At 39.5% G+C, this 27,983-nt stretch overlaps 1 protein-coding gene across 2 annotated transcripts; it reads left to right on the top strand.

Moving 5' to 3' along the window:
* The first annotated feature begins 1,158 nt into the window (after positions 1-1,158).
* On the top strand, positions 1,159-27,983 carry TTLL1 (TTL family tubulin polyglutamylase complex subunit L1). Of its 2 annotated transcripts, XM_067559321.1 has the most exons (10): positions 1,159-1,380; positions 5,780-5,896; positions 9,603-9,811; positions 15,152-15,332; positions 16,771-16,905; positions 17,077-17,185; positions 22,204-22,347; positions 23,855-23,941; positions 25,113-25,276; positions 26,965-27,983. In XM_067559321.1, exons 2-10 carry the CDS (start codon positions 5,784-5,786, stop codon positions 27,092-27,094), a joined length of 1,272 nt encoding a protein of 423 aa, XP_067415422.1. In that variant the 5' UTR covers positions 1,159-1,380; positions 5,780-5,783; the 3' UTR covers positions 27,095-27,983. The 2 variants fall into 2 exon arrangements, with proteins under 2 accessions (XP_067415422.1, XP_067415423.1); XM_067559322.1 differs by lacking the exon at positions 1,159-1,380 and having other exon boundaries at positions 5,785-5,896; positions 9,500-9,811.

Genomic DNA, 27,983 nt, shown 5'->3' with positions numbered 1-27,983 from the left:
TGTGCGTGTCAATGTAGTTCCATGTGATGAAATTTGGTTTTGGGGTTTTTTTTCATTTTTTTTTAAACCCTATGAAATTATATTAAAAGACTACAATAAAAGGGCATTAAGGTTGCAAAGTCAAATACTCAAAAGTTAGGAAATGCCAAAATCATGGCTGTTTTTGCAAATTTAATTTGGCCCTCCTGTGTGTATGCATCATTATATAATATTTAATTACAAGATTATATACTTCTGTTTTCCATGTGGGAGGGGCAGAAGGAAGTACTGTATAGATCTCAGGAGCCAGGGGGCATGTAGAGTGTGTGGATAGTGATTTTTATACTGCAGAGGACGTCTTGGGGCAGGAGGTCTCTCTAGTGCCAAGGTGTCTGTAAGAGTTGAAGGAGTCTCTGTAGTACAGTGACTGACTTTTTAAGTTGTCAAACAAACACTTTCATCCCTCCTTAAAACTCTTCTTTGCTTCGATGTGTGTGCTGAGATTGCTGCCTATCATGCTGGCAGATATTGTCTTTTTGTGCTCCCCCATTTGCCTGTCTACCTCCACCTGATGTCTTGACATGCTTAGATTGTAAGCTTTTGGGGGGCAAGGACTGTCTTTTTGCTCTGTGTTTTTAGGGAGCCTAGGTCAATGGGGTCCTGGGCTGTGACTGAGGCTTGTAAGTGCTGCCATAATGCAAATAAATAATAATGAATAATAAAAAACCTGGTGGCTGTGGGGGTTCTACAGTGCAGAGGATGGTGCAAGTCAGTGGTGCAGAAAGGTGGTTGTGGGAGTGCCGAGATGTCAGAGGTCTCTGTGGTTCAGTGGGTGGCTGTGCAGGTGTGGTGGTCTCTGGGGGCCTTAGTGGTTGGGGGGTGGCTGTGGGGTTCTCAGTGGTTGGAGGGTGGCTGTGGGGCAGGGCGCAGGGGGTCTCGGTGATCTCAGTGGTTGTGGGGAGGGGGTCTCGGTGGTGATGGGGTGGCTGTGGGGCATGGGATCTCAGTGGTTGTGGGGAGGGGGTCTCGGTGGTGATGGGGTGGATGTGGGCCAAAGGGGGATCTGTGTTATGGGGTCTCTCGTAGACGCCTCCCCGGAAGTCTCGCCCAGCGGGGGAGGCGAGGCGGTGGCCGCGTCCCCGGTTACCAGGGCGTGGCTCCGGAAGCGATAGAGGCGGCGGCGGCCCTGCTGCGGCTGTTCCTGCTCCACCGTCCTAGGATGCTCCCGGTCGGCGCCCTCCGGCAGCGCAGGCGCCCGCTGGGGCGCATGAGGAGCGGGCGGGCGGCCGGGCCGTAGCGGGGCGGTGGCGGCCATGGGCGTGGCTGGTGGGGCGTGAGGAGGAGTCGGGGGAAGCCGCAGCCTGAGCCCCGGCGGCGGGAACAGCCCCCTCCCGGGGGCAGGTGAGAACCGGAGACTCCGCAGGGCCTGCAGGGGAGGGACCCCCGTCGCGGCGGGTAGGGGGAAGGGTGGGCGGCGGTTCCCCGGCCGGCCGCCTGGGGAGAGGGAGAGGGAAGGTGTCCGAAAACCTTTCACGCGGCGACACATCAGCCCGCGTCCACATGGGGGGACCCATATCCCGCATCCCAGCCTCTGCTTCCCCGAACACTCCGGCCCCCGCTCACACAGGGGGACCCACCTCCCCCAACACACAACATAATAATCCCCCCGGTGACACGGGAGAGTCTGCTCCAGCTCACCTACACTGCTGCTGTGGCCATAATCCATGTCGCGATAACTGTATTGATGTGGGTGTCTCGATCCACTCTAGATCCTGTACTTGTGACCTATCTTTAATGGCCTATTTTGTAGAAATGTACACTTAAACACATTTTATCCATCTACAGACACTCCTGAAGGACTCACTCACTTTAGTATCTTAGGGCTGATTTTCTAAAAATTGTATGTGTGTAATGTTATGTTTTTTAATAAGAGTATGTAGGATTTAATTTTGCATAGTCTTAACACTGGTACTCCTTGGGGCTCTGACCATGTAAGTACAGGTGAGCTAGTACTACCATGAGCATCTTAGTCCATGATTTATCCCATTTTGACATGAATGGGACTACTCACAATAGCAAACACTGTGTTCCATAGTAAGTACTTCTGGGATTGGGCCTCTGGAGTTTGTTTTTATCTAGTTTATATTTATCACTTTATATGTGGTGTGTTTCTAGTTGTTGTGGATTATTGATCTCTGTAGTTCCAATTCACTTATTCATATTTGTATTTTATGATGTATCTGTTCATTTAACTGTACAACTTTTACTGTTCAGCCCCTGCTTACTTGATATTTAAGAACTTTTAAAATATACCTGGGATCAGATAATCTGATCCTGCAGTTCTCTTACACAGGCAAAACTTCCACTGACTTCATGAAATTTTTCATGAACTTTAATGGGTGTTTTGCTTGAGTTTGAACTCAGAATTGTGGTTTTAAACATCAGAGATGGAGAAGACCTGTTATATCATCTAATGACACTGTGTGGGGGAGAGAGGCATATAGGATGTAAACCTCTATAGAGCATTAGATATTGGATTAAATTTATACTACACTTGATTGTAGTCTTAAAGTATTACCTATATTGTTGAGCATATATTGTGTTACTTTTCTGTAATCTTTTTCAGACTTACTGTAGCCTGTTATTTGTAAATAAATTATAAAAAACACAAAGCTTTAAACAGTTTGATTATGCATCCTTCTGGGGTCATCAAATCATCCAACTATTCACAGTGCTGATTTTGAGTCTCTTGTAATATTACCCTCCCATTAGCTCTTGAGTCCTATAAAAATAGGGATATCAAGATCTGATATTCCTAAAATAACAGAGGAAGGATGGATTTGACACTAGGGGTTAAATTCTTTGCTTTACTTTGCCACACACTTCATCTGTGACCTTCAAAAAGTTACCCCCACCAGGCAACGGAGAAATTAGGTATTTCCCAGTCTCATAATTAATTGTGTTATGAGAATAAATTCACCTACATTTGTGAAGTACTGTACTCAGATGCTATGGTGAGGAGGGCCTGTATAAGGATCTAGATAGGGTATGTATGTGTTTTAATTTAAAAAAAAAAAAAAAAAAAAAAAGGGGGGGGGGGGGGGCGGCAGAAAAAGAAACTTTCTGTTAGTCTCTTATCACCACAAAGAGAGTACAAGGAGAGTACAAACAGTTCAATTCTTGTGTAGCTTTGAAATTCACCTTTTACTTTGGAAGCTGGTTAGACGACACACACACACACACACACACACACACCCCGCACAGGGTGTTAAACAAGGGAATGACTAGTCTCTTGTGGTTTAATATACTGGAGGAGTCACTTTTAAAAAGCTCTAGACCCCGCTCCTTCAGGTCTGAGGGCATAACCTCCTTGGGAGCAAAGATACCAGAACTAGTAACTGAACCTTTCTCTCCCACATGGTAGTGTAGAGATGTTTTGCTAGACCAGTATCTCTAATGCATTGTTTAAGAAAATATAAGATGTGTTGTAGTATGTTAGTAAAAAGATGGCCCTGTGTAAAAGATGCTGTGGCAGTGAGATTCCTTTGTATTTAGTTTTGGGGTTTTCAGAAATTAGTTTATTGTGCCTCTAGTTTTTTAAATGCAGAAAAGGGTGAGAAGCCCTGAATACTTGAGTTTTTAATAACACTGTGAGATCACACAGATTAGTGAGTCATTTACTGTCAGTGAAAAATACACTTCACTTCAGCTAAATGAGCCCTTTAAAACCTGTTCATAAATCTTTGCAGGATCAAGGCCTAAGGGCTTGTCTACACTAGAAGTGCTACAGTGGCACAGCTGTGCTGCTGCAGTGCATCTAGTGAAGACTCTCTATGCTGATGGAAGAGAGCTTTCCCATTGGTGTAATAAAACCACTTCTGAAATAGGTGGTCCACACTGGTACTTATGTTGGTGTAATTTATGTCACTTGGGGATGGTTTATTCACACCCCTGAGCAACATATTATGCCGACATAAAGTGTAGTGTGGTCATAGCCTAAGATAGTAGTAGGAGGCACCTGCCCTAAAGAATTTACAATCTAAATAGACAAACCAGACAAACGTAGGAGAAATATAATATGAGGATAATACTTCCTGTGAGGATTGAGCCACAGAGAGATTAAGTAATTTACAGGAAGTCTATAGCAAAGCTGGAATTGAAGACAGAACTTTTGAGTTCCAGTCCAGTGCTTTGACCACAAGACCACTCTTTTTCTCACGTAAAAGTTTGCCTTATCTCAGTTCAGAACTATTTTTTATTCGTCAGTAAAAAATTAAAAGCATCATTGAGGGTCTGTTAGTAAACGTCACTTTGAAGTTTAATTCCCAGTTCACTTGAAAATCATACTTTAATTCATTTATTAAATTATTCTCCTTTTGGTATCTGTATTTTATACATCAGAGTAGATGCAGAGCATGTTGTTGTTTTTTTTTTCTGGATCTCTGGTGAGAACAGTTTGTTCTTTGCCTGTTGTCCCCAGCAGAGTCATAAGAGAAGTCTTATCTGTCTCAGTCAGAGTAGTAGCATTTGATCTGAAGAGCATTATGGGTGGGTTTTTTAACCCATTATGAGTCAGCAATTTTCCATTTTTTTAAATAGCTATGGGAGCTAACTAGGCAATTCCTCTGGAGTTCAGTTTTAAAAGTAACTTGTGACTTGAATAGCAATATCGAGGGTTTGCATGTCATAACTTGACCTGTCTTTGTCTTCAACAGAGTTATCCATGGCTCCACTAGTCAATTTAATTTTCTTTATCTTGCATAATAGTTATAGTTAAATCATGATCTTCCAATTAGATCCCCTCTGCCAGACTCCTCCACCCACTGAGAGCCTCAGTGACTTCATTGTAACATGTCTCTGTTAGATTTTCTTTGACTGTGTATTGGAAAGATGTTACGCTGCTGTGTTAGAAATGCAATGTAGGAAGTGAGCTCTAGATGACAGGAAGTGACTATTTCATCAGGGTGTGGTTTTTAAGGGTTCATCTAATGTCAGCATTATGAAGATTTTGACTCAGGAGATTAATATTGTAACTGTCTTGAGAGTTGTTTGTCAATGCATCCAACCAGAAGCAGGTGGCTAACTAGCAGTTGTATGAAATAAAGGAACAATAATGTGAAAAACAACAAGGAGATTTTGAAATTAAATACAACTTTTTGTGCTCTACAGTATATTGTGGATATTTTGATAGAGGATTCCCAACATAATTCTTTACATAGTCTCACATTGTTGTTTCCATAGTTACTGAGTAAGGTGGACCATGAAATATTTGTCCTTCTTAAAAAAAAAATTTAAAAAAAAGTTGTATTTAAGTATTGACTATAAGTGATAAAATTTTCAGTGCAATGGATTTTATTTTGTAAACATTATCCAAGATAAAGACAAGGTGGTGGTCTCAGTTCAGTGGACAGATGGTCACTAGCACAGTTGATGCTAACAAAAGTACTGATTAGCAGTCTTGGAGAGTTCAAGTCTCTATGACCTATCTTCTCATTCCTAAATTTGAGATTCCTAGATTTGAGGGATGTTGTCAAGGCAGCATGAAAGAGGCTTGCAACTTCTGCTGCCTCTATCTGCTCTGGGGATAAATATAGGATTTCAGTCTCTTATGCTAATAGACCCATTATATTTTTCAAATACTAATTAATTTATGTTTTCCTCATTTTAAAAATTTAAAGGTAAATTACCTGGTGGATACTCTTTTATTTCTCCATTGGGATTTATCTGGACTGTATTAAGAACAAAATGAAAGAGAGGAAGTCTTGAAACTATGTGATACTACAAGTTCATTTTTCTTTAGGATAATGGCAGGAAAAGTGAAATGGGTAACTGACATAGAAAAGTCCGTGCTAATAAATAACTTTGAAAAGAGAGGATGGATTCAGGTGACAGAAAATGAAGACTGGAATTTTTACTGGTAAGTACATACAAGAATTCTTATATCTTTCAATTCATGAAGCATTTTACAATGTACTTTTCCATAACTAAAGCCAGTGTTAAGATGTTTAATTATTAATATTGAAAATTAAAGGTTCCATACAAATGCAGAATAACAGTCATCTGTTGGTGAGAGAGAGAAGCTGTTGAGCCACACGGAGATCTTCTTCAGGTCTGATAAAGGACAGTACTCATGAGCATCACAGTTAAAGGCAAGATGGAACAGGTTGTTTAGCATAAATAGTTAGCACATATTCTAAGGGATCATTCAAGGTAGAGTGGCCAATTAACACCTCTGCTTTCATAGGACAAAAAGGGGGGATGAGTGGGTTACAGATTTTTATTACAACAGTCTGTACCCCACTAACCCCTTTTTGCTTTATAACTGCAGAGGTGCTTGGTCCCTTAGAATATGTCGTAACTACTTATGCTAAACAGTCTGTTGCATCTTGCTGTGACTCTTGGAGTACCTTTCCCAGACCTGAAAAAGAGCTCTGAAAACAGCAAAGAAAAAATGTGGCTGGTCCATGCCAGCTGACTTGGGCTTGCAGTGCTTGGGCTGCAAGGCTGTTTCAGTGCTGTGTAGGCTTCCGGGTTTGGGCTGGAACCCAAGCTCTAGGAATCTGTGCTATGGGAGGGTCCCAGAGCTTGGGCTCCAGTCTGAGTCTGGTAGTCTGCATAGCTGGGAAACAGCCCTGCAGCCCAAGCCCTGTGAACCCAAGTCGGCTGGCATGAGCCAGCCACAGGTTTTGCTTTGCTGTGTAGACATACCCTATGTAGCTTGAAAGTTTGTGTCTCATCAACATAAATTCGTCCAATAAAAGATATTACCTCACCCACCTAAGTAGTATAACTGCTGCTGGGGAAAAAATGCCTCACATTATTAAAAGCAAAGGCTGGAAGAGCTCTAAGCCATTTGGAAGTGCAATACATGATTCTATTCAAATTGTAATGTATACACCCAGAAGGCTTAAAAAAGGTACATATATACTCATAACTTCTGGAAGATGAATTGAGTGGTTTCAGGGGAATCTTTGGACATATTATTTGGTCCTGTCCTATAATCCAAACACTTTGGCCTGCAAGTTATCAATTTGACTAGAGAACTCTGTCAATATTACAATGACTCTAGTCCTGTTGCCATGTTACGGTCTCACTTCATCTCAAAGCCAATTACTAGTAACTTGCCTTCTTACTGTATGATATGGAATTATATGGAGGTGGAAACAATCCAGCATCCCACTGCTGAGAATGTATGGTGGAGCCAAACCTGGTTAACCGTGAAAATAGGGGGAAAGTAATTCTGACTTGGCACATGCCATTGATTGAATATGAGACAGCGAGAAGTAGTCCTAAAAACATCCATGACCTATGCAGAGAGACATTTACAGAATCTGATTCCAGGAACAAATGTGGATCACTTTTGTTCCTATATGTTGTGTGAGTTAAGCAATATTTTTTCAACTAGATTGCGCAATTTTCATTGCCCTTTTTGGATACAACAATATAGCACTTTACATTGGCTGAATTGTGTGCCCTGTTTCTTAATCCTTTGTTAATAAATATCATTTAAAAAACTGGTTGTAACCAGCTGGTCTGCCCACACTTTGGAATGCATGTTGTTTTTATAACCAGTAAGATGTAATAAAATGTTAAGATTGCTGCTTATGGAAACAATTTAAAAATATGAGAATTAAGAACAAATGTTACATATGTTTCCCGTCCTTTTATCATTGCTGATCTGTCCAAGAAAGTGTGATTTTTAGGAGGATAAAGTGGAGTAGATAAGCAAATGAAGTCATAATCCAGTTAAACTGTAATGTATGTAATGGCATCTCTGAAATGTCACCCACTTGTGGCATTCATTTGAGATGTCACTGGGGTGTTTTGGGGATTACTCAGTCTAGCAAGGAGTTCTATCACCGCCTGCCTTGTAACCTTGAGTGTTTTAATGCTATACTTCTGTGGCTCAGAGCCCTGACACCAGTAGCCAACCCATAAGCCTAAAGGTCTCCCCTTGGCTTCAGCAGCCTAGTTGCTCCTTGCAGAGTGACCCCAACAGCCTTTCTGTTTCCAAGTCTCCCCAGATTCATCTACCCTGAGTTCTTAATTACCAGACACTTGGACTTTCCCCTTTGGTTCATCACCCCCAAAGGCATAAAACCATCTCTCCTGATACCAGCTTGCTTTGGCATGCATGGGGTACAAATAAACAAAACATTTATTTAATAGAAAAATCATAGATTGAAAGATGAAATTGTAAGGGCAACTAAACACTTTCAAGTTGCACAAAAAATTAATGTAAAGATGCAACTTTAGGCTTTACACTTTGAGATTAGATAAACTTCATTTTCTAACACAAGTTGCCCATTGCCTCTGAAAAATTTTCCCAGCATAGCCCTGTCATAGAGGTGATCTACGGTTTCACGGGCAGCACCCACCAAGTGACTGTCTCTCAGTTTCTGGATGAAGACCTCAGTTTCAAGCCTCCTATTTAAAAGGGCTTTTCCTTTTCCCTGTCTGTTTGTTTATCTATCTGTCTGTCTGTCATGGTGACTCCTTGTTATTGAGGATGGGAAAATTCCAGATAGGATGTCTCTATTTTCCCTCTAACTCTAATGGTCCATCATTTGTCTTTTCCTGGGTTGTACAATATTAGGTGCTTGAAACTAGTCTCTTCTGGTTAGGGAGGCAGCCCCTCCCTGCCTCTTGTCACCACAAATCAAGAATACAGTTTTCTGTATACATGAATGCATAAATTCGTAACAGTCTGTGTACAGGTCTCATAGTGACCATTACATTTAGAACATTACAAGCTTTTGTAAAAGACCTTTCTTAATATTGTATGCAAGCAGATGATTCATTTGCTTATTCTTTGGATTTCAGACCCCCTGTTGTCCCTTTGGAGTGGCTGGACCTTGATTATCACAGTCACTCAGAGTAAATTCTGCAGATCTGTGGCCCTCCCTCTTTCTTCACAAAGAATGAAATAGTTAACAATGTGGATGTCAAAATGGGACTCATGCCCTTCTGAGATGAATAGTGCAATTCACACCTCCCAGAAATATGGTTCCAGGCTCTTTGCAGACTCACAGATATCTCTGAATCATATAAATATTTTTGAAGTTTCTTTCCAACCATAAGTTAGACTTCCTTTCCTTTTTTAGAAAAGGAAAGCTGAGATTCTGAAAAACAAGATAGTAACTCCAGAGAGGTGCTGCTATGGTGTGTGGGCATGTGTTGGGTGTTTCCAAATCTTGTTCGGGACTGATTGGCCCCGATAGTGCCGGGATAGTATGGGCATAGGTTGACTCCCTTCTGTCCCTGCCCTGGCTTCAGAATGGGTTTAGGGATGAATAGTGGCTGTAGGCCTGCAGTCTTGTCTGGCTGAGTTTCATCTGGTTTCACTAACATTGGTTCAGGATGCGTTGAAGTTTCACCAGTAATCTAAATATCCATCCTATAAAGAGAAATATTAAACACACACAGAGAGAGAGAGAGAGAGCACAGATTCCCTTAACATAATAGTATTCCTTAACATTATAATATGTTTTCTTTTTTTCTTTTACTCTTCTAAATTCAGGACATTAACCAAAGTGGAATTAGAAAATAAAGGAGACAACAACAACTTGATTGTCCTGCTGTTGCTTGGGGGGAAATCACCTGACATTTGTTTCATCTTTCAGGATGAGCGTACAAACCATCCGAAATGTTTTCAGCGTGGAAACTGGTTATCGCCTTTCTGATGACCAAATCGTCAACCATTTTCCGAACCACTATGAGCTGACCAGGAAGGACTTGATGGTGAAAAATATCAAGAGATACAGGAAAGAACTAGAGAAAGAAGGGAGTCCTCTTGCAGAGAAAGATGAGAATGGAAAATATATTTATTTAGGTATATATTTCTGGCTATCAGCATTATTCTTGTTGTTGACCACACATAGGTTATACACGAAAAAGTTTATTTTGTGACAACTGCAGATTAATGCACTTGAAAGAAAAGCAGGGCTGGAGGTTGTGATGACTTTGGGACTCTTGCCTATGCTAGATAAATGTACAAGTCACAGCTTTAGTATGATGTATTCAGAAAATGTAGTGCTCAAAGGTGTCAGAAGCTCTTGGAGACTGAAGTTGCCTTTTTTTAAATCTGCAGAATTGGTTTGGCATAGGCAATGGAAATGTAAGCATCACCAAATTGCCTGTCAAAGTGCCTCAGTGCTACTCTTTAAAGACTATTTTTAAGCGTGCCGTAGTTCAATGTCCAGATTCAATCCTTGGCACCTTGCTTAGCATCTTATCAATGGTACTATTTATACTAGTGGTTCTAGCAATGTGGCAGGACTGAAACCAATAATATAGTTCCTGGTCCTATGACCTCAGACAGCCATCAGATGGTAACAAGTGTAGCACTCTACCTTGGTTGGTGGATTTTTGAACTAGTGTCTTGGTTAAAAGGCTCCATCACCGATTCTTTAATCCTATAACTTTCTCCACTCTACTGCTTCACTGCTGATCCTTCACTCTAGTGTCTGTGATGTTGTATTTTGTTGATGATTAATGTTGTGAGAGTTTGGGATGGGTCTGTAGTGCTTTTGTGGATTTATCTTAAACTTGAGGTGTGTTGAATCACTAGATGGAGGTAATTCAACTGGAGTGCTGCATTTTTTTAAGGACTGGGAACTGGCTGGTGTTTGGGGATCAGCTGGGAAGTCATGGGGGCCATTTAACATTCAGTGTGTGTAAAATTGCAAAATAAAAACAAGAAACCCTAGATGGTTTTAAGTGCCTGTTGATGTTCACATAACTTTATTAAATATACCAAATTTATTTCGTTAACCACTGAAAACATAGCAGCCCCCAAAAGAAACTCCATGCCACTGAAGAGAACACAGAAAATAAATTCAATGGCAGTATCTTATGATATTGTTAGGCTCTTGCATGTGAACTAGAGATTAAAAAAATTAAATTTTCTGGCTCACTCACCACACTAGCAAAAAGAACACAGATAATTCTTAGTATTTTATATAGTATATTACATTTTCAAAGCTCTTCTCAAACATTGCCTTGAAAGTTAATGGATAAATCTTTTACAAACAGAGAAAATGAGATAGAGACTATAACTTGTTCAGGGCTTCAGAGGCAGTTAGTAACAGTTGGGAATAACAGTTGAGATTAATGCTGGGGGTTCCTGATCTTGAATTCAGACTACTGAACCACATGCCCCTCTTGTATAGCACTAATCGCATATATAGAGAAAGACCAATCCAATTTGCAGACACATGGTTTAAGATTTTAAATTGGTGCTGATAACAAAACTAACATTATTTTAAATTGACATTGCATGGCCCATTTTAAATGTTGTTCTAAATCATTATCCCCAAAAGCCATAATTTCCCTTGTATTGAGGTTAAGAATTTTCTCACTTTTTAATCCGAACTAGATCTGACAGTTCTGGAAGGGTGGTCTCTATTTGGATTCCAGGATGTGGGCAGGAGCTTAAGGGGAGGAACTACTGAGCCCGGGACTCAACTAATTTTGGGGGACAACAAATGAGAAAACAGGAGTAAAGGTCAGAGGGCTAAATGGAGGGAACCTGAAGGGGACACCAAAGCAGAGAACCCTACACAGCGCCCACTGCTTCTTAAAAGTAGCTAAGGAGTCAGTGGATGCGGACCAGAGGAACTCGGCCTGGATACGCAAGCGGACGGAGGAATGGAAATAGGCCCCACAGTCACAGAGTACCTCCTCAGCCAACACCCTCTCCCTGGTGTTATAGATGGCCACCTTGGCTAAAGAGAGGAGGAGGTTGATGAGGAAGTTTTGTGACTTTGTGCAACCATGGATGGGGTGTGCATAGATCAGAAGGTGTGGGGAGAAGTGCAGCCAGAACCTCTGGAGGAGGTTCTGGAGGAGCCAGAATAGGGGCTGCAACCTGGCACACTCCAAATATATGTGTGCCAGGGTCTCCCTCATGCCGTAAAAGGGACAGGTATTGGGCCGAGGGGTGAACCGTGCCAGGTACACGCCCATGCTCACAGCTCCATGAAGGAGCCTCCAGCCAATATCCCCGGTGGGCTGTGGAACCAAGATGGAATACGCTGACCCACTGGGGTTCATCACCCTCGACAGGTGGTAAAAGGTCCCGCCACTTGGTATCAGTGCGGGACACACGGGCGAGGAAGTGGAGAGTGTGGAGCATGAGCGTGTAGAGATGTACCCGTGTGCAGTTCGCAGATCCTGCAGCCAGCTTGGGGTATGTGGAGGGGGCGGTGGAGGACGTTCACGGGGCAGGGGCTCAATGAAAAGATCCGGAGGGCCCGGGGTGGGGGGCCAGCAGAGAACACCCTCCCGCAGGACCCGCTTGAGGTAGGCCTGAGCAGCGGGCGGTAAGGCTGCCCTCACCTCCTGGAGCATGTGCCGGGGGTTCGAAGGGTGGAGAGCCCCATGCGCTGACCCAGCGTATGGCGATCCACTCAGTCCCCCCGGTCATAGTCCAGGAGGTCTCCGATCTTGGTGACTCCTACCAGGACCAGCCTCTGGCGCACGAAGAGGAACTCTGCTATCTGCACACTGAGATGGGGATTGTGTACCAGGGGCTCCAGGAGGAGATCTGCCCTCTTGGCAACCGCCATGGATCTGATTGTCGAGACCAGCCTCCAGGTCTGGAGGAGGTCCTGGTAGAAGACTGGGTAGCTCGGAGAGGTCTTGTACAAGACCTCTCGGGTGGAAATAAAAGAGCTGCCGGTCATATCAGTGACCTCAGAGGCGGTAGAGGAAGGTGTGCACCATAAAAGAATCTCTGCAGGGCCTGGAGGCGGAAGGCATGGACCTGGCTGCGGATACAGCACAGGCCCTGCCCCCTTCCTCCAGCAGGTCTGGAAAGGTGGTTGAAGGTGGGTATATCAGTCTTGGAATGGATAAAGCCCTTTTTCTTGTGAGGTGAAAGAGAGTACCTCAGGTTAATAATGGACACCCTAGTCTAACTAAGGGCAGCCTGTGACCTTTAAAAACCTCTTCCAGTAAGGGTGAAAAGAGAAGAAGGATGAGACTCAGGTTGCAGAAGGGTTGTGTGCACTGAGGGTAAAAGGCTTCTAGATAAAGAGCAGTTTTTCCCTATAAAGAGAAATGTAGTGTTTATTTCTGCTTGGGGAGGGGACCTTCGTTCCCAGCATCTCTGGGCCCAGAGTGGGTTAGAGAGGGTAGCTGGCAATTGGTAGCCAGCATAAGAAGAAGCATGCAACTTTTCTAGACTTAATTATTAAATTCTAGAACTTTTTTCCTACTATTTTAAACTAAAACAGCTTTCTCTTATTAGTGGAACAAAATATTAAACATTTTTACAAGATTTTTTTACTTTAGAACCCACCAAGTTGTTCCATTTCCCCAAATTGTCCCAGGTTGAGGTGTCAGTAGAAGAGGTTTTGGAACAAACTGATAAATTAAATAGCAGTAGTCACTCAGACCAGATGGTCTTCATCTAAGAGTTCTGAAGGAACTCAAATATGAAATTGCAGAACTACTGACTGTGGTATGTAACTTGTCACTTAAATCAGCCTGTGTACCAGATGACTGAAGGATAATGTATCACCGATTTAAAAAAAAAAAAAAAAAAAAAGCTCCAAAGGTGATCCTGGCAACTACAGGCTGGTAAGCCTAACTTCAGTGTCAGGCAAATTTGTTGAAACTGTAGTAAAGAACAGAATTATCAGACACACAGATGAACATGATATGTTGGGGAAGAGTCAACATGGCTTTTGTAAAGGGAAATCATGCCTCACTAGTCTATTAGAATTATGTGAGAGGGTCAACAAGCATGTGGACAAGAGGGATCCAGTTTATATAGTGTACTTGAACTTTCAGGAAGCCTTTGATAAAGTCCCACACCAAAAGCTCCTAAGCAAAGTAAGCAGTCCATGGGATAAGAGGGAAGGTCCTCTCCTAGATCAATAACTGGTTAAAAGATAGGAAACAAAGGGTAGGAATAAATTATCAGTTCTCACAGTGGAGAGAAGTAAATGGTGGGGTCCTGCAAGGATCAATACTGGAACCAGTGCTATTCATAAATGATCTGGAAAAAGGGATAAATGAGGTGGTAACATTTGCAGATAATACAAAACTACTGAAGATAGTTAAGTCCAAAGCTGACTGTGAAGAATTACAAAGGGATCTCAAAACTGGATGAATGGACAACAAAATGGCAGATGAAATTAAATAATCCCAACTATACATACAAAATTACAGGGTCTAAATTGGCTGTTAACCACTCAAGAAAGATATCTTGGAATCATCATGGACAGTTCTTTGAAAACATCTGCTCGGTGTGCAGGGGCAATGAAAAAACTAAAAGAATGTTAGGAACCATTAGGAAAGGGATAGATAGTAAGATAGAAAATATCATAATGCCACTATCAAAATCCATGTTACACCCACACCTTGAATGCTGCATGCAGTTCTGGTCACACGATTTCAAAAAAGAATTGGAAAAAGTACAGAGAAGGGCAACAAAAATGATTGGGATATGGAATAGCTTCCATATGAGGAGCGATTAAAAAGACTGGGACTGTTCATCTTAAAAAAGAAATGGTTAAGTGGGAATATGACAGAGGTTTATAAATGCATGAAAGGTATGGAGAAAGTGAATAAGGAAGTATTTACCCTTTCACATAACACACGAACCAGGGTCACCCAATTAAATTAATGGGCAGCAGCTTAGAAATAAACAAGGACGTACTTCTTCACACAACACATACTCAATCTGTGGAACTTGTTCTCAGAGGATGTTGTGAAGACCAAAATTACAACTGGGTTGAAAAAAAAAATTAGGTATGTTCTTGGAGGCTAGATCCATCAATGGCTATTTGCCAAGATGGTCAGGGACGCAACCCTGTGTTCTGGGTGTCCCTAAACCTTTGAATGCCAGAAGCTGGGAATGGATCATTGAGGATGGATCACTCAATAATTGCCCTGTTCTGTTAATTCCCTCTGAAGCATCTGGTACTGACCACTGTCAGAAGACAGCATACTGGACTAAATGGACCATTGATCTGCCCCGATACAGCCATTCTTATGTTGTGGTCTTATGTTCTCTCCTATTAAAAGGTGGTAGATCAGACAAGGACACACAGTAGTCAGTCTGATGAAGAATGGAAAGCCAGCGAAGATATTTTCACTTGTATTCATTGATATCCTTGCTAGAGCTAGTGTTCTAAGTCTTGATTTTTGTTTCCTGATTTAGATTTTGTGCCTGTCACCTTTATGCTTCCTGCTGATTACAACCTGTTTGTTGAAGAATTCAGAAAAAATCCTTCCAGCACCTGGATTATGAAACCTTGTGGAAAAGCTCAAGGGAAGGGGATATTTCTTATCAATAAACTCTCTCAAATTAAAAAGTGGTCTCGAGACAGTAAAACATCTTCGTAAGTTTAACCCCTTTCCCCTCCCTCTCACACTTTTGTGTATTTTGTAACATCCTATCACAGTCTGGCATGCTTAATATCAAATCACCAATGGAGAACTCTCTCTGTGCACCAAATCATTTAGCACTACTTCATTATAGTTGCAATTTCTCATGTAATGACTTCCTGCTTCAAACAGTTCTTAGTGCCAGTTATTGCACTTGGTGCCGTGTGGCACAAGCAGTAATTCAATTAACTGTACTATGTAAATATGCTTGCATTTTGTGAAGGTGCAGGATTCGTACGCCCAGCTATGTGAGGAATAAAATTGCATGGGCAGACTGAAATAATGATTTTGCTTCACAGCATTAAAGGTTTGTGTGTTTAGAGGAAAGGCTTCCACTTTTAGTAAGTGACTTCATTTTCAGCCTGAGGAAGGTCATGTGATAGTGTACAACCCCCCTCCTCAGCTGACCCATGAAATCTCTTCACTGTTCAGGGTAGAAAATCTCAGCCTGTATGGATTGCCTTCAATATGGGGCCTGGAGAGAGGAGCTATCAGCTGGGGCCTACTAGGCAGTTGAAGAGCAGAGCTGAAAGCTGGGCCTCCTGAATAGGAAAGCCACAAAAACTACGTCGCTCTATGCCGATGGGAGAGAGCTCTTCTGTTGGCATAATTAAACCACCCCCATTGATGAGCGGTGGTAGTTTTTTCACACCCCTGACCAATAAAAGTGCTAGTGTAGACAAAGGCTAAGAACGGGAAGATGCTTGGAGAAGGGGATCATGACCCTCATTTTTGTCTTCTATCCCACCCAGCACAGAGGAGGAATGTGACTGCTCTACCAAGAGAAAAATCTGTATTGCTTGGTCTTTTTCATTAGTCCATTATGATTAAAAATGCAACTGTGAGACTAGTAGCCTTCCAATAGGAAAGCAACTTGAAGAAGCGTTTTGTGCATTTTTTTCTTAGCTTTTCCCCCTCGGGTTTAAAAATGTTGGTGACTGCACTTCTAAGAGGAGGAGGAGTGAATTAACTACAGTCATTATATTGAAAAATATTGAAAGTTTAAGTGGCTTGATAGTTTAAATCATCAATATTGATTACTGATCAAAGTAACTGTAAAGGGCCCAATCAGCTGAACCACTCAAGTCTGTGTTTAAGGGCTTTGCTAAATAAAATAGTTTGCTGAGTCAGAGCCTAAATGGTCATCTTATAACAGATAATTGTAAAAAACTTAAATGGACAGCTAATTTCACTCATTTGTTTTAACTATGTTTTTGTATACAGTGAAACCTAGTACCCTGCACACATTAACCAGCATAATATTAAACTTAAGTGAAATAGGATATTGGTAAAGTGAGAACATTATTTTTTGACTGACTGCTTCTAAGGTAGGAAAAATATTTTAACATTTAATCTGCACATTCGGAAACATAAAATATATACTTTTTCTAGGTTTGTATCTCAATCTTCTAAAGAAGCCTATGTGATTTCTCTCTATATCAACAATCCATTATTGATTGGTGGGAAGAAATTTGACCTGCGCTTGTATGTTTTAGTGTCTACTTATCGTCCACTGAGGTGTTACATGTAAGATCATACTGACTTCTATCTTTTTTTTTTAAAAATCTGTTAAGATGTACTCAGACAAATGATTCTGCACTCATTGTACAGAAAAATTTACCATGAAGCTAGTATTTAGAATACTGTTTTCCTCCCCTCTAGTTGCATTTAATATATTAAATACCTTTTTTGTTTAAGGTATAAACTTGGATTTTGCCGGTTTTGCACAGTAAAGTATACACCAAGTACGAGTGAATTAGATAACATGTTTGTACATCTTACAAATGTTGCCATTCAGAAACATGGGGTAAGTGTTTGAGTGTTAAAAATGCTAATTTAATAGCAAAGTGGATTATTTTAACTTGCATCAAAAATGGAATTTAAGTGCTTGTGTATTTTGTTCTTCTCTTCACCCTCTTCCTCATTAAGTCATCTGAGTTAAATACTTACGTTAATGTATTTTATTTGCAAAACATAATTGGTTCATATTCAAAAGCACATGAGATAGTAGAGGGAACACAGTGCAGCACTACAGTGTGGATATTTACAGTTTAAAATTGCAACCTTTAAAAGCACATGTATTATAAGTCTATAAAGCTGTACCTAAGCACTAGTACAATACTTAAACATTAAGTGGCCAATAAATGTCGCTATAGATAAATGTCCAACTTTGTAACTCACACCCTCGCCCCAATTACCAATAATAAATACTTAGTCAAATTGTACCTGATTGTTTTGTATTTTACACCTTTGATACAGTGTCTTAAAATAGATTAAATATAATATTTTAAATCATAGACCTTGCCCTAAAGGGTTTCTCTTCTGTAGTATTTGTACATTGCATAGTACAACTGGGCTCTGATTCTGACTAGGATCTCTAGGCAGTACTGTAATAATAATACAAATCTTAAATGTTATTAAATTCTGGCTTTTAATGGCTACAAGCAGGAGTAAATTTGAAAGACAAGGTCCCTCGCCAATGAATACTCTGCTTTCCAGTACTAAATATTCCTTGTCATCTGAGAATTTAGCTCTCAAGAACATTCTTGCCAGCTAGCTGAGGAGATGGGACACAAGGAGAATTGGTTTTGGAGGTAGCTGGGTCCCAAGCTATTTAGAACTTTATACATAATAGACACCTTGCATTACACTTGGCAGTGAACATGCTGATGGGGTTGAGATTAGAGTATAGGTTTTAGGTACTACATGTCCCAGTTAGCAAGCAGGTCATGTTCTCCACCAGCTGGATTGTATTACTTTCAAAGTTAGCTCTGCTCCAAGCAATGCACATTAGAATAATCCAGCCTAGAGATGAGAGGAATGAATAATATTGTTAAATCTACTTGGCATAGGAAAGGCCAGCGGAAATTGTTAAAACACACTTCTTTCAGTTTAGAAAGTTAGCAACATAAAGAGTAGTGGATCTTTTTGGAAACTCCTGAAATGGTTCTTGGGAGTGATTGCCATCCTTTTGGTTCCTTCCTGAAAAGGATGAGCAAAGCCTGTGAAAAGCAACCCTATCCCCACCCCTAAAGGGCCCATAGACAACTCAATATCTGTTCTTCTGCTATATAAAAACTCTGTAGCTGTGAAAGCGAGCTTAATCTGGATAGGTAAATGCTAGAACAAGATTCTTGCTTTGTGTTTAAACTATTATGAGTGCCCAAATTATCATGAGATTAAGGTCAGTGGTTACCTCTGAAATCTTAATTCAATGTCACCGTGCCTCTGTGAGTCACATCTGAGAATACCATATTCATGACAAACTGCTGAGAAATAGGGCAGGTTTGAAGCAGTGATGAAATAAACTGCTAGTTTACAAAAGTCTCTCTGGAAATTACCCGAACAGCTTGGGGTCATCAGTCCTTGTTTAGAGCTTCCTTGTTAGAAATTCAGTCCAGAGAAATGAAGCAGGAAATGAAGACAAAATGAAGATATTTCCAGAGTCTTTTATGCCCTCTCCTACATGGAGGGAATTTTACTGTCCCAAACAAAGTGCCCAGCACAATTTGTCGAAAAGTACAGGCACAAGATGAAGTCCAAGGTCACATGAGCAAGTCACATTCTCTTATGGCTTGCAGATTCACAGCAACAAGCCATTGGCCGCTTGGAGGCAAAGGTGTCTGCAGGCAGAGCCATCTGGGCAGAATGAGTTTCTTCTGTGGCCCTTTTTGAGTCAATTTTCTTTGATGGGCCATCAACACACAGTTGTCTGGCTTCAATGTTGGTGTTACCTAGGAATATAGCACATGTAGGATGCCAGTACAGAGTCAATATTTATAACTTCAAATACAAATATGATGCATGCATATAAACAGGATAATCATACTGAGCAAATCTTAACTTTTCCATTGACACCTTACATGACATACTTTGTAGAAGATATGTTGCAGTTGTCTAAGAGTGGCAGTAACAGTGATATACATGGTCATATTTCAATCATACAGCCTCACACAAGTCTAGGGAAATTAACCTTTAGCTTACAAGATTTATTAATATCCCCATAGTGCTCAACGCCCCCAATCAAGATTGTGGTCTCTTTGTACTGTGTGCGGTGCAAAAAACATGAGAAGACATAGTCCCTCCCTCAAAAAGTTTATAATCTAATCTCAGATAAAATCAAACTAATAAGTGAAACAAAAATAGGAACAAAGGAGTATGGAAATTTCCCTTCAGTAGTAATAAATAAACACTTAGATATTTGGGTCTAAATCATTACACTTCTAAGGGTGGGTGTGTAAAATGTAAGCAAAATAACCGCAATCCTGTCTGCCTCTACCTAGCCATTATTGGTTGGAGATTTCCTGTAGGCCTCATGGCAGATACAAATGACCTAGTGTGGTCCAATTTGCTATCATGTTCTCTGTTAACCAGCCCTGATTATGCAGCACTCTATCCAGGCATGTCTGCTTAGACTTCCAAGACAAGTATTCTGGAATCAGAATGTGGATTGAACAGGGTTGAAGCTTTGATGTATATCCCCTAGCAGGAATTTGGAATCTTAAGAAATTTCTCATGGAGCAAGTTGTGAGAGTCATGTTTCAGATGCTTCATTCTGTATGGTTTCTCAGATACTACAAACATGAGCACTGTTTAAAAAAAAAAAAAGCCTATAAATAAATACAGAAGCTTCTCATGCTTTCTTCTCAGATGGTTAAACTGTCTTCCTCGAAAGTATTATTTTTTGTTTCCAAACATGTTGTGGTTTATAATTTAGCAGCATCACAAAATCAAGAATGTTCTTGGAAACACTCTGAGAAAAGCCGTTCTAAAGCTAAAAAATATACACTGGGGGTTACTGTGACCCCAGGGTACAATGTGAACTAATGGACAGCTATGTCACCTCAGTGCTCCAGCCTGGGGTGTCCTTCACACAGCTTCGCTGTGAGAGCAACCATTCCTGGTCCGCTATCTCTCAGCCTTCAGCATGTAACTCACTACCAGCTATATTGTACAAGTACTATAACCAGCCACCCATGAATTACACTGCAGGGCAACACCAGTAAAGTCCCAGTCCCAGACTTTCCCCAAAAATGTGCATCTTGTACTGCCCAGCACCCTCCTGAACAATACAAGCTCATATAAAGTCAGTCACTTCATTAATAGAAAATGACATGCACAAAGTTTGTTATCTCAAATGAAGTTTCCCAACTACTTTAATCCAAACACACACTGGTTTAGATAAAACAAGTTTATTAAATACAGAAAGAGATTTTAAGTGATTACTATTAATGAGGCATAAGAGTCAGAATTGGTTACAAGAAAATAAAAGGTAAAACACAACTAATATCTAACTTAAACTAAATGAATTCAAAGCCAAGGTTTCCCTCATTACATGCTTCAGCAGTCTTATTGGCTAACTCCCTTCCCCCCGCCCCCACACTGGTTCAGTGTTAATTTCCTTGTCCTTCAGGTGTTGATGCTGTGAACAGAGAGATAGGGAGGAGTATTTTGGGGCATATGTTCCCCTTTCTTATAGTCTTCTTTTTCTTTGAAAAACATCTCCAGCTGAAGTTCAGGAGGCAAAAGGTCTGTGGGGACAGGAACCGCTAGCTGTTTCTTTGCCCAAATGTAGATTTCTCACTCACACCCTTTTTTTTGGCTGAAGAATGGCCACTTAACCAGGTGATAGTCCATTTGATTTTGTTGACACCTGGCTGAGGCGTCAGTTGTCTTTTGTCTTTGAGGAACTGGTTTGTGCCTGCTTTTCTAAACGTGGAACATGTCTCAATAATGTTATACAGTAGAATCTTATAACTTTACATACAATGTTGGCACACACATTTTACCAGGACAATAATGATCAGCAAATTCTGAGTTTTCAAATTATACCTCACAAGGCATACTTTGTACAAAATCCATTATAATTTTGTACAAAGGGTGAACATAGGGATACAGATTGTCACAGTTACTCAGGAACTTCGTTAGTGTGTGTCTTGCTTGCCAGCTCTACAGTACCCTCAGGTTTTTTTTTGTTTTTTTTTTTTGCTTTTTCAGTCACAATATATTTCAATGCTTCACAGGCTGACTTCCTAAAAGGATAAATGCATGGGGTAAATACAAAGTAGCCTGCTTTTCCAATTACAATTGCAGTATAGTCTAATATTCTAGTGGGAGTCAGATATACTTTAACAAAATTATGAATTAAAAATAATTTTCAATACAGTGTTGAAGAGCATTCCTGTAATTGTTTCAGTATGTTCATGACTGAGACTGGTGCTGATGTCTTCTAATGGGTGCTGATTATTAGATCAAAATCTTTTCCTGCTGGGAAACAGACTGACAACTCACAATAGAAATGACTATGTTTCAGAGACTTTCAAACTTGCTGTAAGTGCTACATTTAAAGGTTAACTTAACATGGTTTTACGATTGTTAAATTAACCACTCTTCTATTCCTTCTCCCCAATGATACACACACATCTAAAACCTTATCCTTTCCTTTCAGTCTTGAAAATCTGATCTCCCAATCTTTCTAATCGTAAGCTGCATTTCCTGTGTCCTCGCCTACATTGTTAGACTGTCAAAATGAAGTTTGATTGTTATTTTTTAGTAATTGTAATTACCCTAAGACAAGTTTTAACACTTGTTTCTGTTATTTGCTATGTAATTAGATGTAAGTGATTTAAAATATGTTCTATGTTACATAGCAGGCAGTGCAAGGTAAAAATTTGAGCCTTACAGATCCTGCAAAATATTATACAATAAACAAAGTTTTAAAAAGAAACTTGTGCTTTAAAGTAAGTAAAAGTTTGTATGGATGAGAACACAACTGCTGAACAATTGCAAACTCCATGAAGCTGAATTAACTCCTTAACTCTATAGGATGACTACAATCATATCCACGGAGGCAAATGGACAGTGAGCAACTTGCGGTTGTATCTAGAGAGTACTCGTGGAAAAGAGGTCACTAACAAACTGTTCGATGAAATTCATTGGATAATTGTGCAGTCGCTGAAGGCCGTTGCAGTGAGTAGTGTTAATGGAATGCTACCAGTGTTATCCTTGTGGCTGCAGGCTTTCAGTAGCCATGAAAACAAGTTTACAGTAAAGAAAAAAACTAAAGAAATTCACTTCCTGCTGCTGGATTGTTGTTTTGAATACTGATGCTCCCATGATATTTTCTTACTTTTAGTTCCTTTTAAAAACTCTTATCACCTCTCAATGTCCCTGTAGAGCTGAGAGCACTTGGAGAAACCTGATGGGGGTGGGAGGAAGCTGTTTCTGTGTATATTAAATGAGTAAATTAATGTATGGGTCTCTGAAACCATCACAAACTCTTCCTCTCATTTAAAGACACTTTATGCTGCCCTCATGAATTACCCTAACCTCTGCCCAGGCCCATGACATGTTTCAGTAGTAACAAATTTGTCATAGGAGGAAATAGCATGGGAAGAAAATTTGTCAAACAAAATCTGAGGGTGTTAGGGTTCTTTCTTCCATTTGTTTAGAGAATTTGCATAACTTTTTTGCAGCTCTCTTATATGTGAATAATATAGTTATCCCAAACTCATGCCAAAACGCTGTGGCACCATGATGTGTCTTCTTTCCTCCTGAATAGTTTGACAAGGCTTTATGGTATATGGGTAACTTCAGGCATTTCCAGAAGGCCAGTTTCCCAAAGTGCCAAATTAGATGCTAGAAGAAAAGACAGCTCACCTCAACATTCACGGAATTGTGAAAGAGAAGAGAAACAATGTGAGAAACAGAAGGAAAACAAATAATGTACACAGGAGGAAGTGTTCTAATAGCTTCAGTGTCTTTTCTGTTTCCTAAACTTAACAGGAGAAATGTTTTTCCTTCCTTCCTCTACTCCTTACAAGGCTGAAAAGTTTTCAGTATTAATTACTGAAAGCCATCTCCACTAATCTGTTCCAAATGATTCTTTAAATGATCTGGTGTTGCACAGGAGAAGAGATGTCCGGATATTCAGACTTTAAATCCTTAACTGATGCTGGAAAATAAGTGATTCTCTTTAGAACTTCCATCCCAGCATTACTCAGTCCTTATCATAAATAACTGTCTGTATATGTCTCATTTAATTTGAAGGTGAAAGTGTTAATGATTAGGTAAAGCTGTATTTTTATATATAAAAATGTAAGTCTATTTCTAGTATCTCATATGGCATGAAATCCTTTAATTCTTCTATTTTCATACTCACCACATGCTGTGGGGTACACAGATGGAATGGAATGAAAACTTTTTAGTCAAATATGTTCTGTAAATTCACTGATGAGTATGATAATACTCATCTTGAGAAGATAACATTTTTATACAAATTAATTCTAAATATAATAGTAAAATGTTGCATTGGGGAATCAGTGCAGAAAACTTGTACTAAGAAAACTGCCATAGACAATTCGTATTATATTTGTACATGATACCTAGAAAAATAATAGAGAATGTATAATATTTCAAGTTACCTAGTAAATCTTTCTTCTTTAATATACATATATTTCTTCTTAATTTGTTTCAGCCTGTAATGAACAATGATAAACACTGCTTTGAGTGCTATGGATATGATATTATCATTGATGACAAGCTTAAACCATGGCTTATTGAGGTAAAGTTATGTATATTTTATAAACAACGCTCCTCACCATTTCACAGTATTACATCTATTCTTTGAAACCTGAGCTTGAGTTTTCCCTTTTCCAGTTGAGGGTTGTTCGGGAGGAGTGTTGGAAAGTAAAACAGGTGGCAAAATGAGTTGTGGGAGTTGCGGGATATCAAAATTCAGGAGAAACCTGTGTACTGCTCTGGTGAGCAAAAATCAAATCCAGGTGCATTAATGATGTGCTTGGACTCCACAAGCTGTCTGAATGCCAACAACCTTACTAGTGCACCAGTAGCTGGAAGATTGGCATTGGCTCAGTGCAGTGTAACTCTAACCCTGCTAAAGCTCAGATGTTGTGTATAACATAGCTTTACATTGTAGGAAAGGCAGAAAATAAGGAATACACATATTAAAGAAATAAGCTTGAAATCATGTAGGGTTGTATACGTCTATTGTCTGAATTGTACAAACCTCTCTGGTATGTTAACTTCTGTGCAAACCCCATGTCTAATGCATCACTGTCCTACTCTCTTTTTTCCTACATCTGATTTTTACACATAACAGTTAAGCATACATTTAAACAACTGTCAGTTTGTTATTCTGATATCAATTTATAGTAATAAACGTAAAACACAACCAGATTTATGTTAGATGCATGTAAATTTGGGGCTGAATGAAGTAGGGGATCTCTGGTAATGCAGTACAATTTAGAGTCTTGTGGAGAGACTTCTTATCCACTTTGCCAGCTAGAGACGTGTGAAAATGGGGAGTTCAGAGGAGGGATACAGGTAAAAAGCAGTTACTCCAGAACAAAGAGCCCTACGGATCCATATGTAACAACTATTAGGAAGGGGCAAAGCGTCTTTGCCTCCTCTTTATTTGATTCGAACTAAAGATATAAATCCCCAGATTCTGCTTGATTAGCATAGATGAATCTGCTCCCAACAAAAATCTACAGTCAGACTCTAAGGAAAATTAATGATGCTTAAAAATAAAATATGTAGGAAACACATTGTTTCCTTGCAATGGTTTTGTTCAAAGAAAAGGCCCTATGTTGAAATGCTGATGATTAGTTTACAGAGTAAAATTCATTATCATGTAGGTATTGTCTGTAGGACCATATTTCAGTCGAAAGGAAGCTGCTGAAAATGAAATGTCTTTGTTTTGTTTTTAATAGGTCAATGCTTCCCCTTCTCTTACCTCCAGTACAGCCAATGATCGTATCCTCAAATACAATCTTATTAATGACACACTTAACATTGCTCTACCTAATGGTGAAATTCCAGACTGTAAATGGAACAAATCTCCACCAAAAGAAGTTCTTGGAAATTATGAGATCTTGTAAGTTTTAGTAATGTCCTATGTAAATATGAACATAATCTCCTCTCTTGAGAGAAGATTAATTTAGAACTATGTAGATGTGATGAAATTTATTGAGATGTGGAGGGCAAACATAAAGTGCTCTGTACCACTTACTCACCATGTTTAGGGCTGGAATAGCAGCTTTCCAAGGGCCTATGCTCCTGCCTGGGGACTTAATTGTGGGTAGATATCCCCTTCCTGGTGAGCCCCTGCACGTCACATGCACAAAGGCTGATTTATTTGGACTGAATGGTGAAATTAATCTCACTCTTAAAGATATATCTAACATATATAGTATTTATTTTAGGATGAGCATAAGGTGTGGGTAACAATTAAATGCATTTATATGTACCAAGAAAATTTTAAAACCCTCTTAATTCATGGGAATGATGTCACCCAACTGTTATGATTCACTGATGGGGTTTTCAAACAGTGAATTGCAAGATTTTTTATTTAAACCTGGTTTAATGAATGTCTGACGAAGGAGGAAGTTAGAAAAAAGAGCTTCCCTATTTTAATGTGCGTAATAGAGTTAGCATGAGATGGGCTTATGCATGTAGGGGGATGCTGTCATCAAATTCCGTGTTACATTTGGAATCAGTTTCAGTAGCTAAATGTTTGAGAGCCTGGTCAGGAATTAATAGTACTGTAGTACAGTATGTTAACTGACCCACTAATTCATACCATCTATTTATCTAAGGCCCCAGTTCTGCAAACACTTACGCATGTGAGTAAATTTAGTCACATAAATGTTTGCAAGATTGGAGCATACCTTTGTAATTAATGTTAGCTATTTGATAGCTATGAATGCTGATGATCTATATTTAGTATTAGTTAATAGGTACAGATGGAATCCTGTTTGACTGGAAAATATTGTACCTGTACCTTTCTTTTTTGATTATCGACATTTATATATTTAGAGTCAAATTCTGCCTTTGGATGCATCCAGCAACTGTTAACTTAATGGATAGTGGGATTATCTCAGGCTATATTGGGTTTGTACATTTAAAGACCTATTTGTCATTGTGGCAAGCTTTACAAAATAAATATTATCAAAAATACATTCAATTGATGTGTACTTCTGATGTTGATAGATAGTGTTTAGAGTGAATCTTATATCTTGATTATCTAATCAGCTCACTCTTCTTGCTTAATTCTATCAACTGCTGCCACAGTCCAGCTTTTCTGATGTTACAATTGTTGCTGTGTTTGATACACTGGATTGTGACATGACTGAATAAGCAGCAGGCTAATATTTCTATTTATGCACAAGTCTATTAGACGAAGTGATGAGGGAAAAAAATGCAGAAGTACGTCTCAAGTAGTTTCACAACCTCTACAGTTTTGTGTCTGTTATAATAGGAACTCTGCTGATGATGTGCCTGTTTTTCATAAATAGTTACTGAAGTATGCTAGAGCTCATTTTATATGGTTTCATAGGGTCCAATCCTGTGAACACTTACTCACATGAGAAACTTTATTCATGTGAGAAGTTGCATCTTAAAACAAACTACTCATGTGGGTGAGTATTTGTAGTATAGGACCCGTCCTTTAAAAATGTGAATGTCAAATGTTAAGCAAAAAAAAAGTAAGGAAAGGTCATTCTTATGATTTCTGCTGTCCAGTGGTTAATAAAATGAGACATTGGAAAAATTATCATATTTTAGGTATGATGAAGAGATGGCACAAAGTGATGGAGCTGATCGTGATTTGAGAAGCCGTTCTGGGCAATCCATTGGACTAAAAGGAAATCGAGCAAGAGATTCAGGAAAGCCTGTGTTCACCACATGGAAGTAATGACAAAATCAGATTAATATGGAAGACTGACTCTTACTGATATTCAGTGCTATGCTCTTGGCAGGAAATTCTGAACCAAACACTTGGGGTTTGGACAGCTTCCCTCTCTTTATTAACTGTAGTGTCTGAGAGTTAATAATGCTGAAACAGCACATAATACATCAAAGAAATATTTGTATTGATATGAGACAGGTCTGTATGAAACAGGTTTTGTACAAGTGGTGCACCTAATCAGCTGTTCCAATAGTAAACTCACTAGTTCATTGCAATAGTATTATGCTGCATGTGGCTATAGCAAATTTATTGTAATATAAAGTATTAACATATTAATTGCATTACACTTTTAAACACATAACTACTCAGACTTGAGAAACATGGATATTTTTTCAACAAATGGCTGTTTTGTTAACATCAGTTTTCTTAAGAAGGTTCTTAATTCAAAGTATTTATTCTTAAAAGAACCACTGGTTTGCAGTTCAAGATTGTTTTACAGACTGTATATTGTAAGTAATTTATCTCTACACTTGTAATTTATTATACAGTTTTAACTCCTTTGTAATCAATTAAGTATGTAAAAAAAATTTGGTTAGAGTGGTCAGGATTGATTACAGGTTCTCTAGGAAACTTAGAAAAAATAGAATTTTGCACCTCAGGATGTCATTCCTCTGTGTTCAAGGATTACTCTTGAAAATAGAATCCAGAAAGGTCAGAGGTGAGGGCATTATCATTGTTGTATACTTTACATTGGCATTATGACAATTAAATTCCTTGATACAAATGCAATCTCTTCTGGCAAAATTTACAATTTGAGCTGTGATTGTCAACTAATACACATTTAATGATTTTTAGCTAATGTTGAGATTAAAAAATAAATAAATCCCAAAATGTG

The sequence above is a fragment of the Emydura macquarii genome, unplaced genomic scaffold, assembly GCF_026122565.2.
Source record: "Emydura macquarii macquarii isolate MOO-44397 ecotype Brisbane River unplaced genomic scaffold, CSIRO-AGI_Emac_v2 contig_2205, whole genome shotgun sequence".
Classification (NCBI taxonomy): Eukaryota; Metazoa; Chordata; order Testudines; family Chelidae; genus Emydura; species Emydura macquarii.
Note: the sequence above shows the minus strand (reverse complement) of the source record. Positions and strands in the feature narration are given on the sequence as shown.

Excerpts from the sequence above, each read along its gene's own strand:
- TTLL1 (XM_067559321.1), top strand. The coding sequence starts at position 5,784 with ATGGCAGGAAAAGTGAAATGGGTAACTGACATAGAAAAGTCCGTGCTA. Across the intron at positions 17,186-22,203 it reads TTGCCATTCAGAAACATGGG|GATGACTACAATCATATCCA; the intron begins GTAAGTGTTTGA and ends TTAACTCTATAG. Across the intron at positions 22,348-23,854 it reads AGTCGCTGAAGGCCGTTGCA|CCTGTAATGAACAATGATAA; the intron begins GTGAGTAGTGTT and ends AATTTGTTTCAG.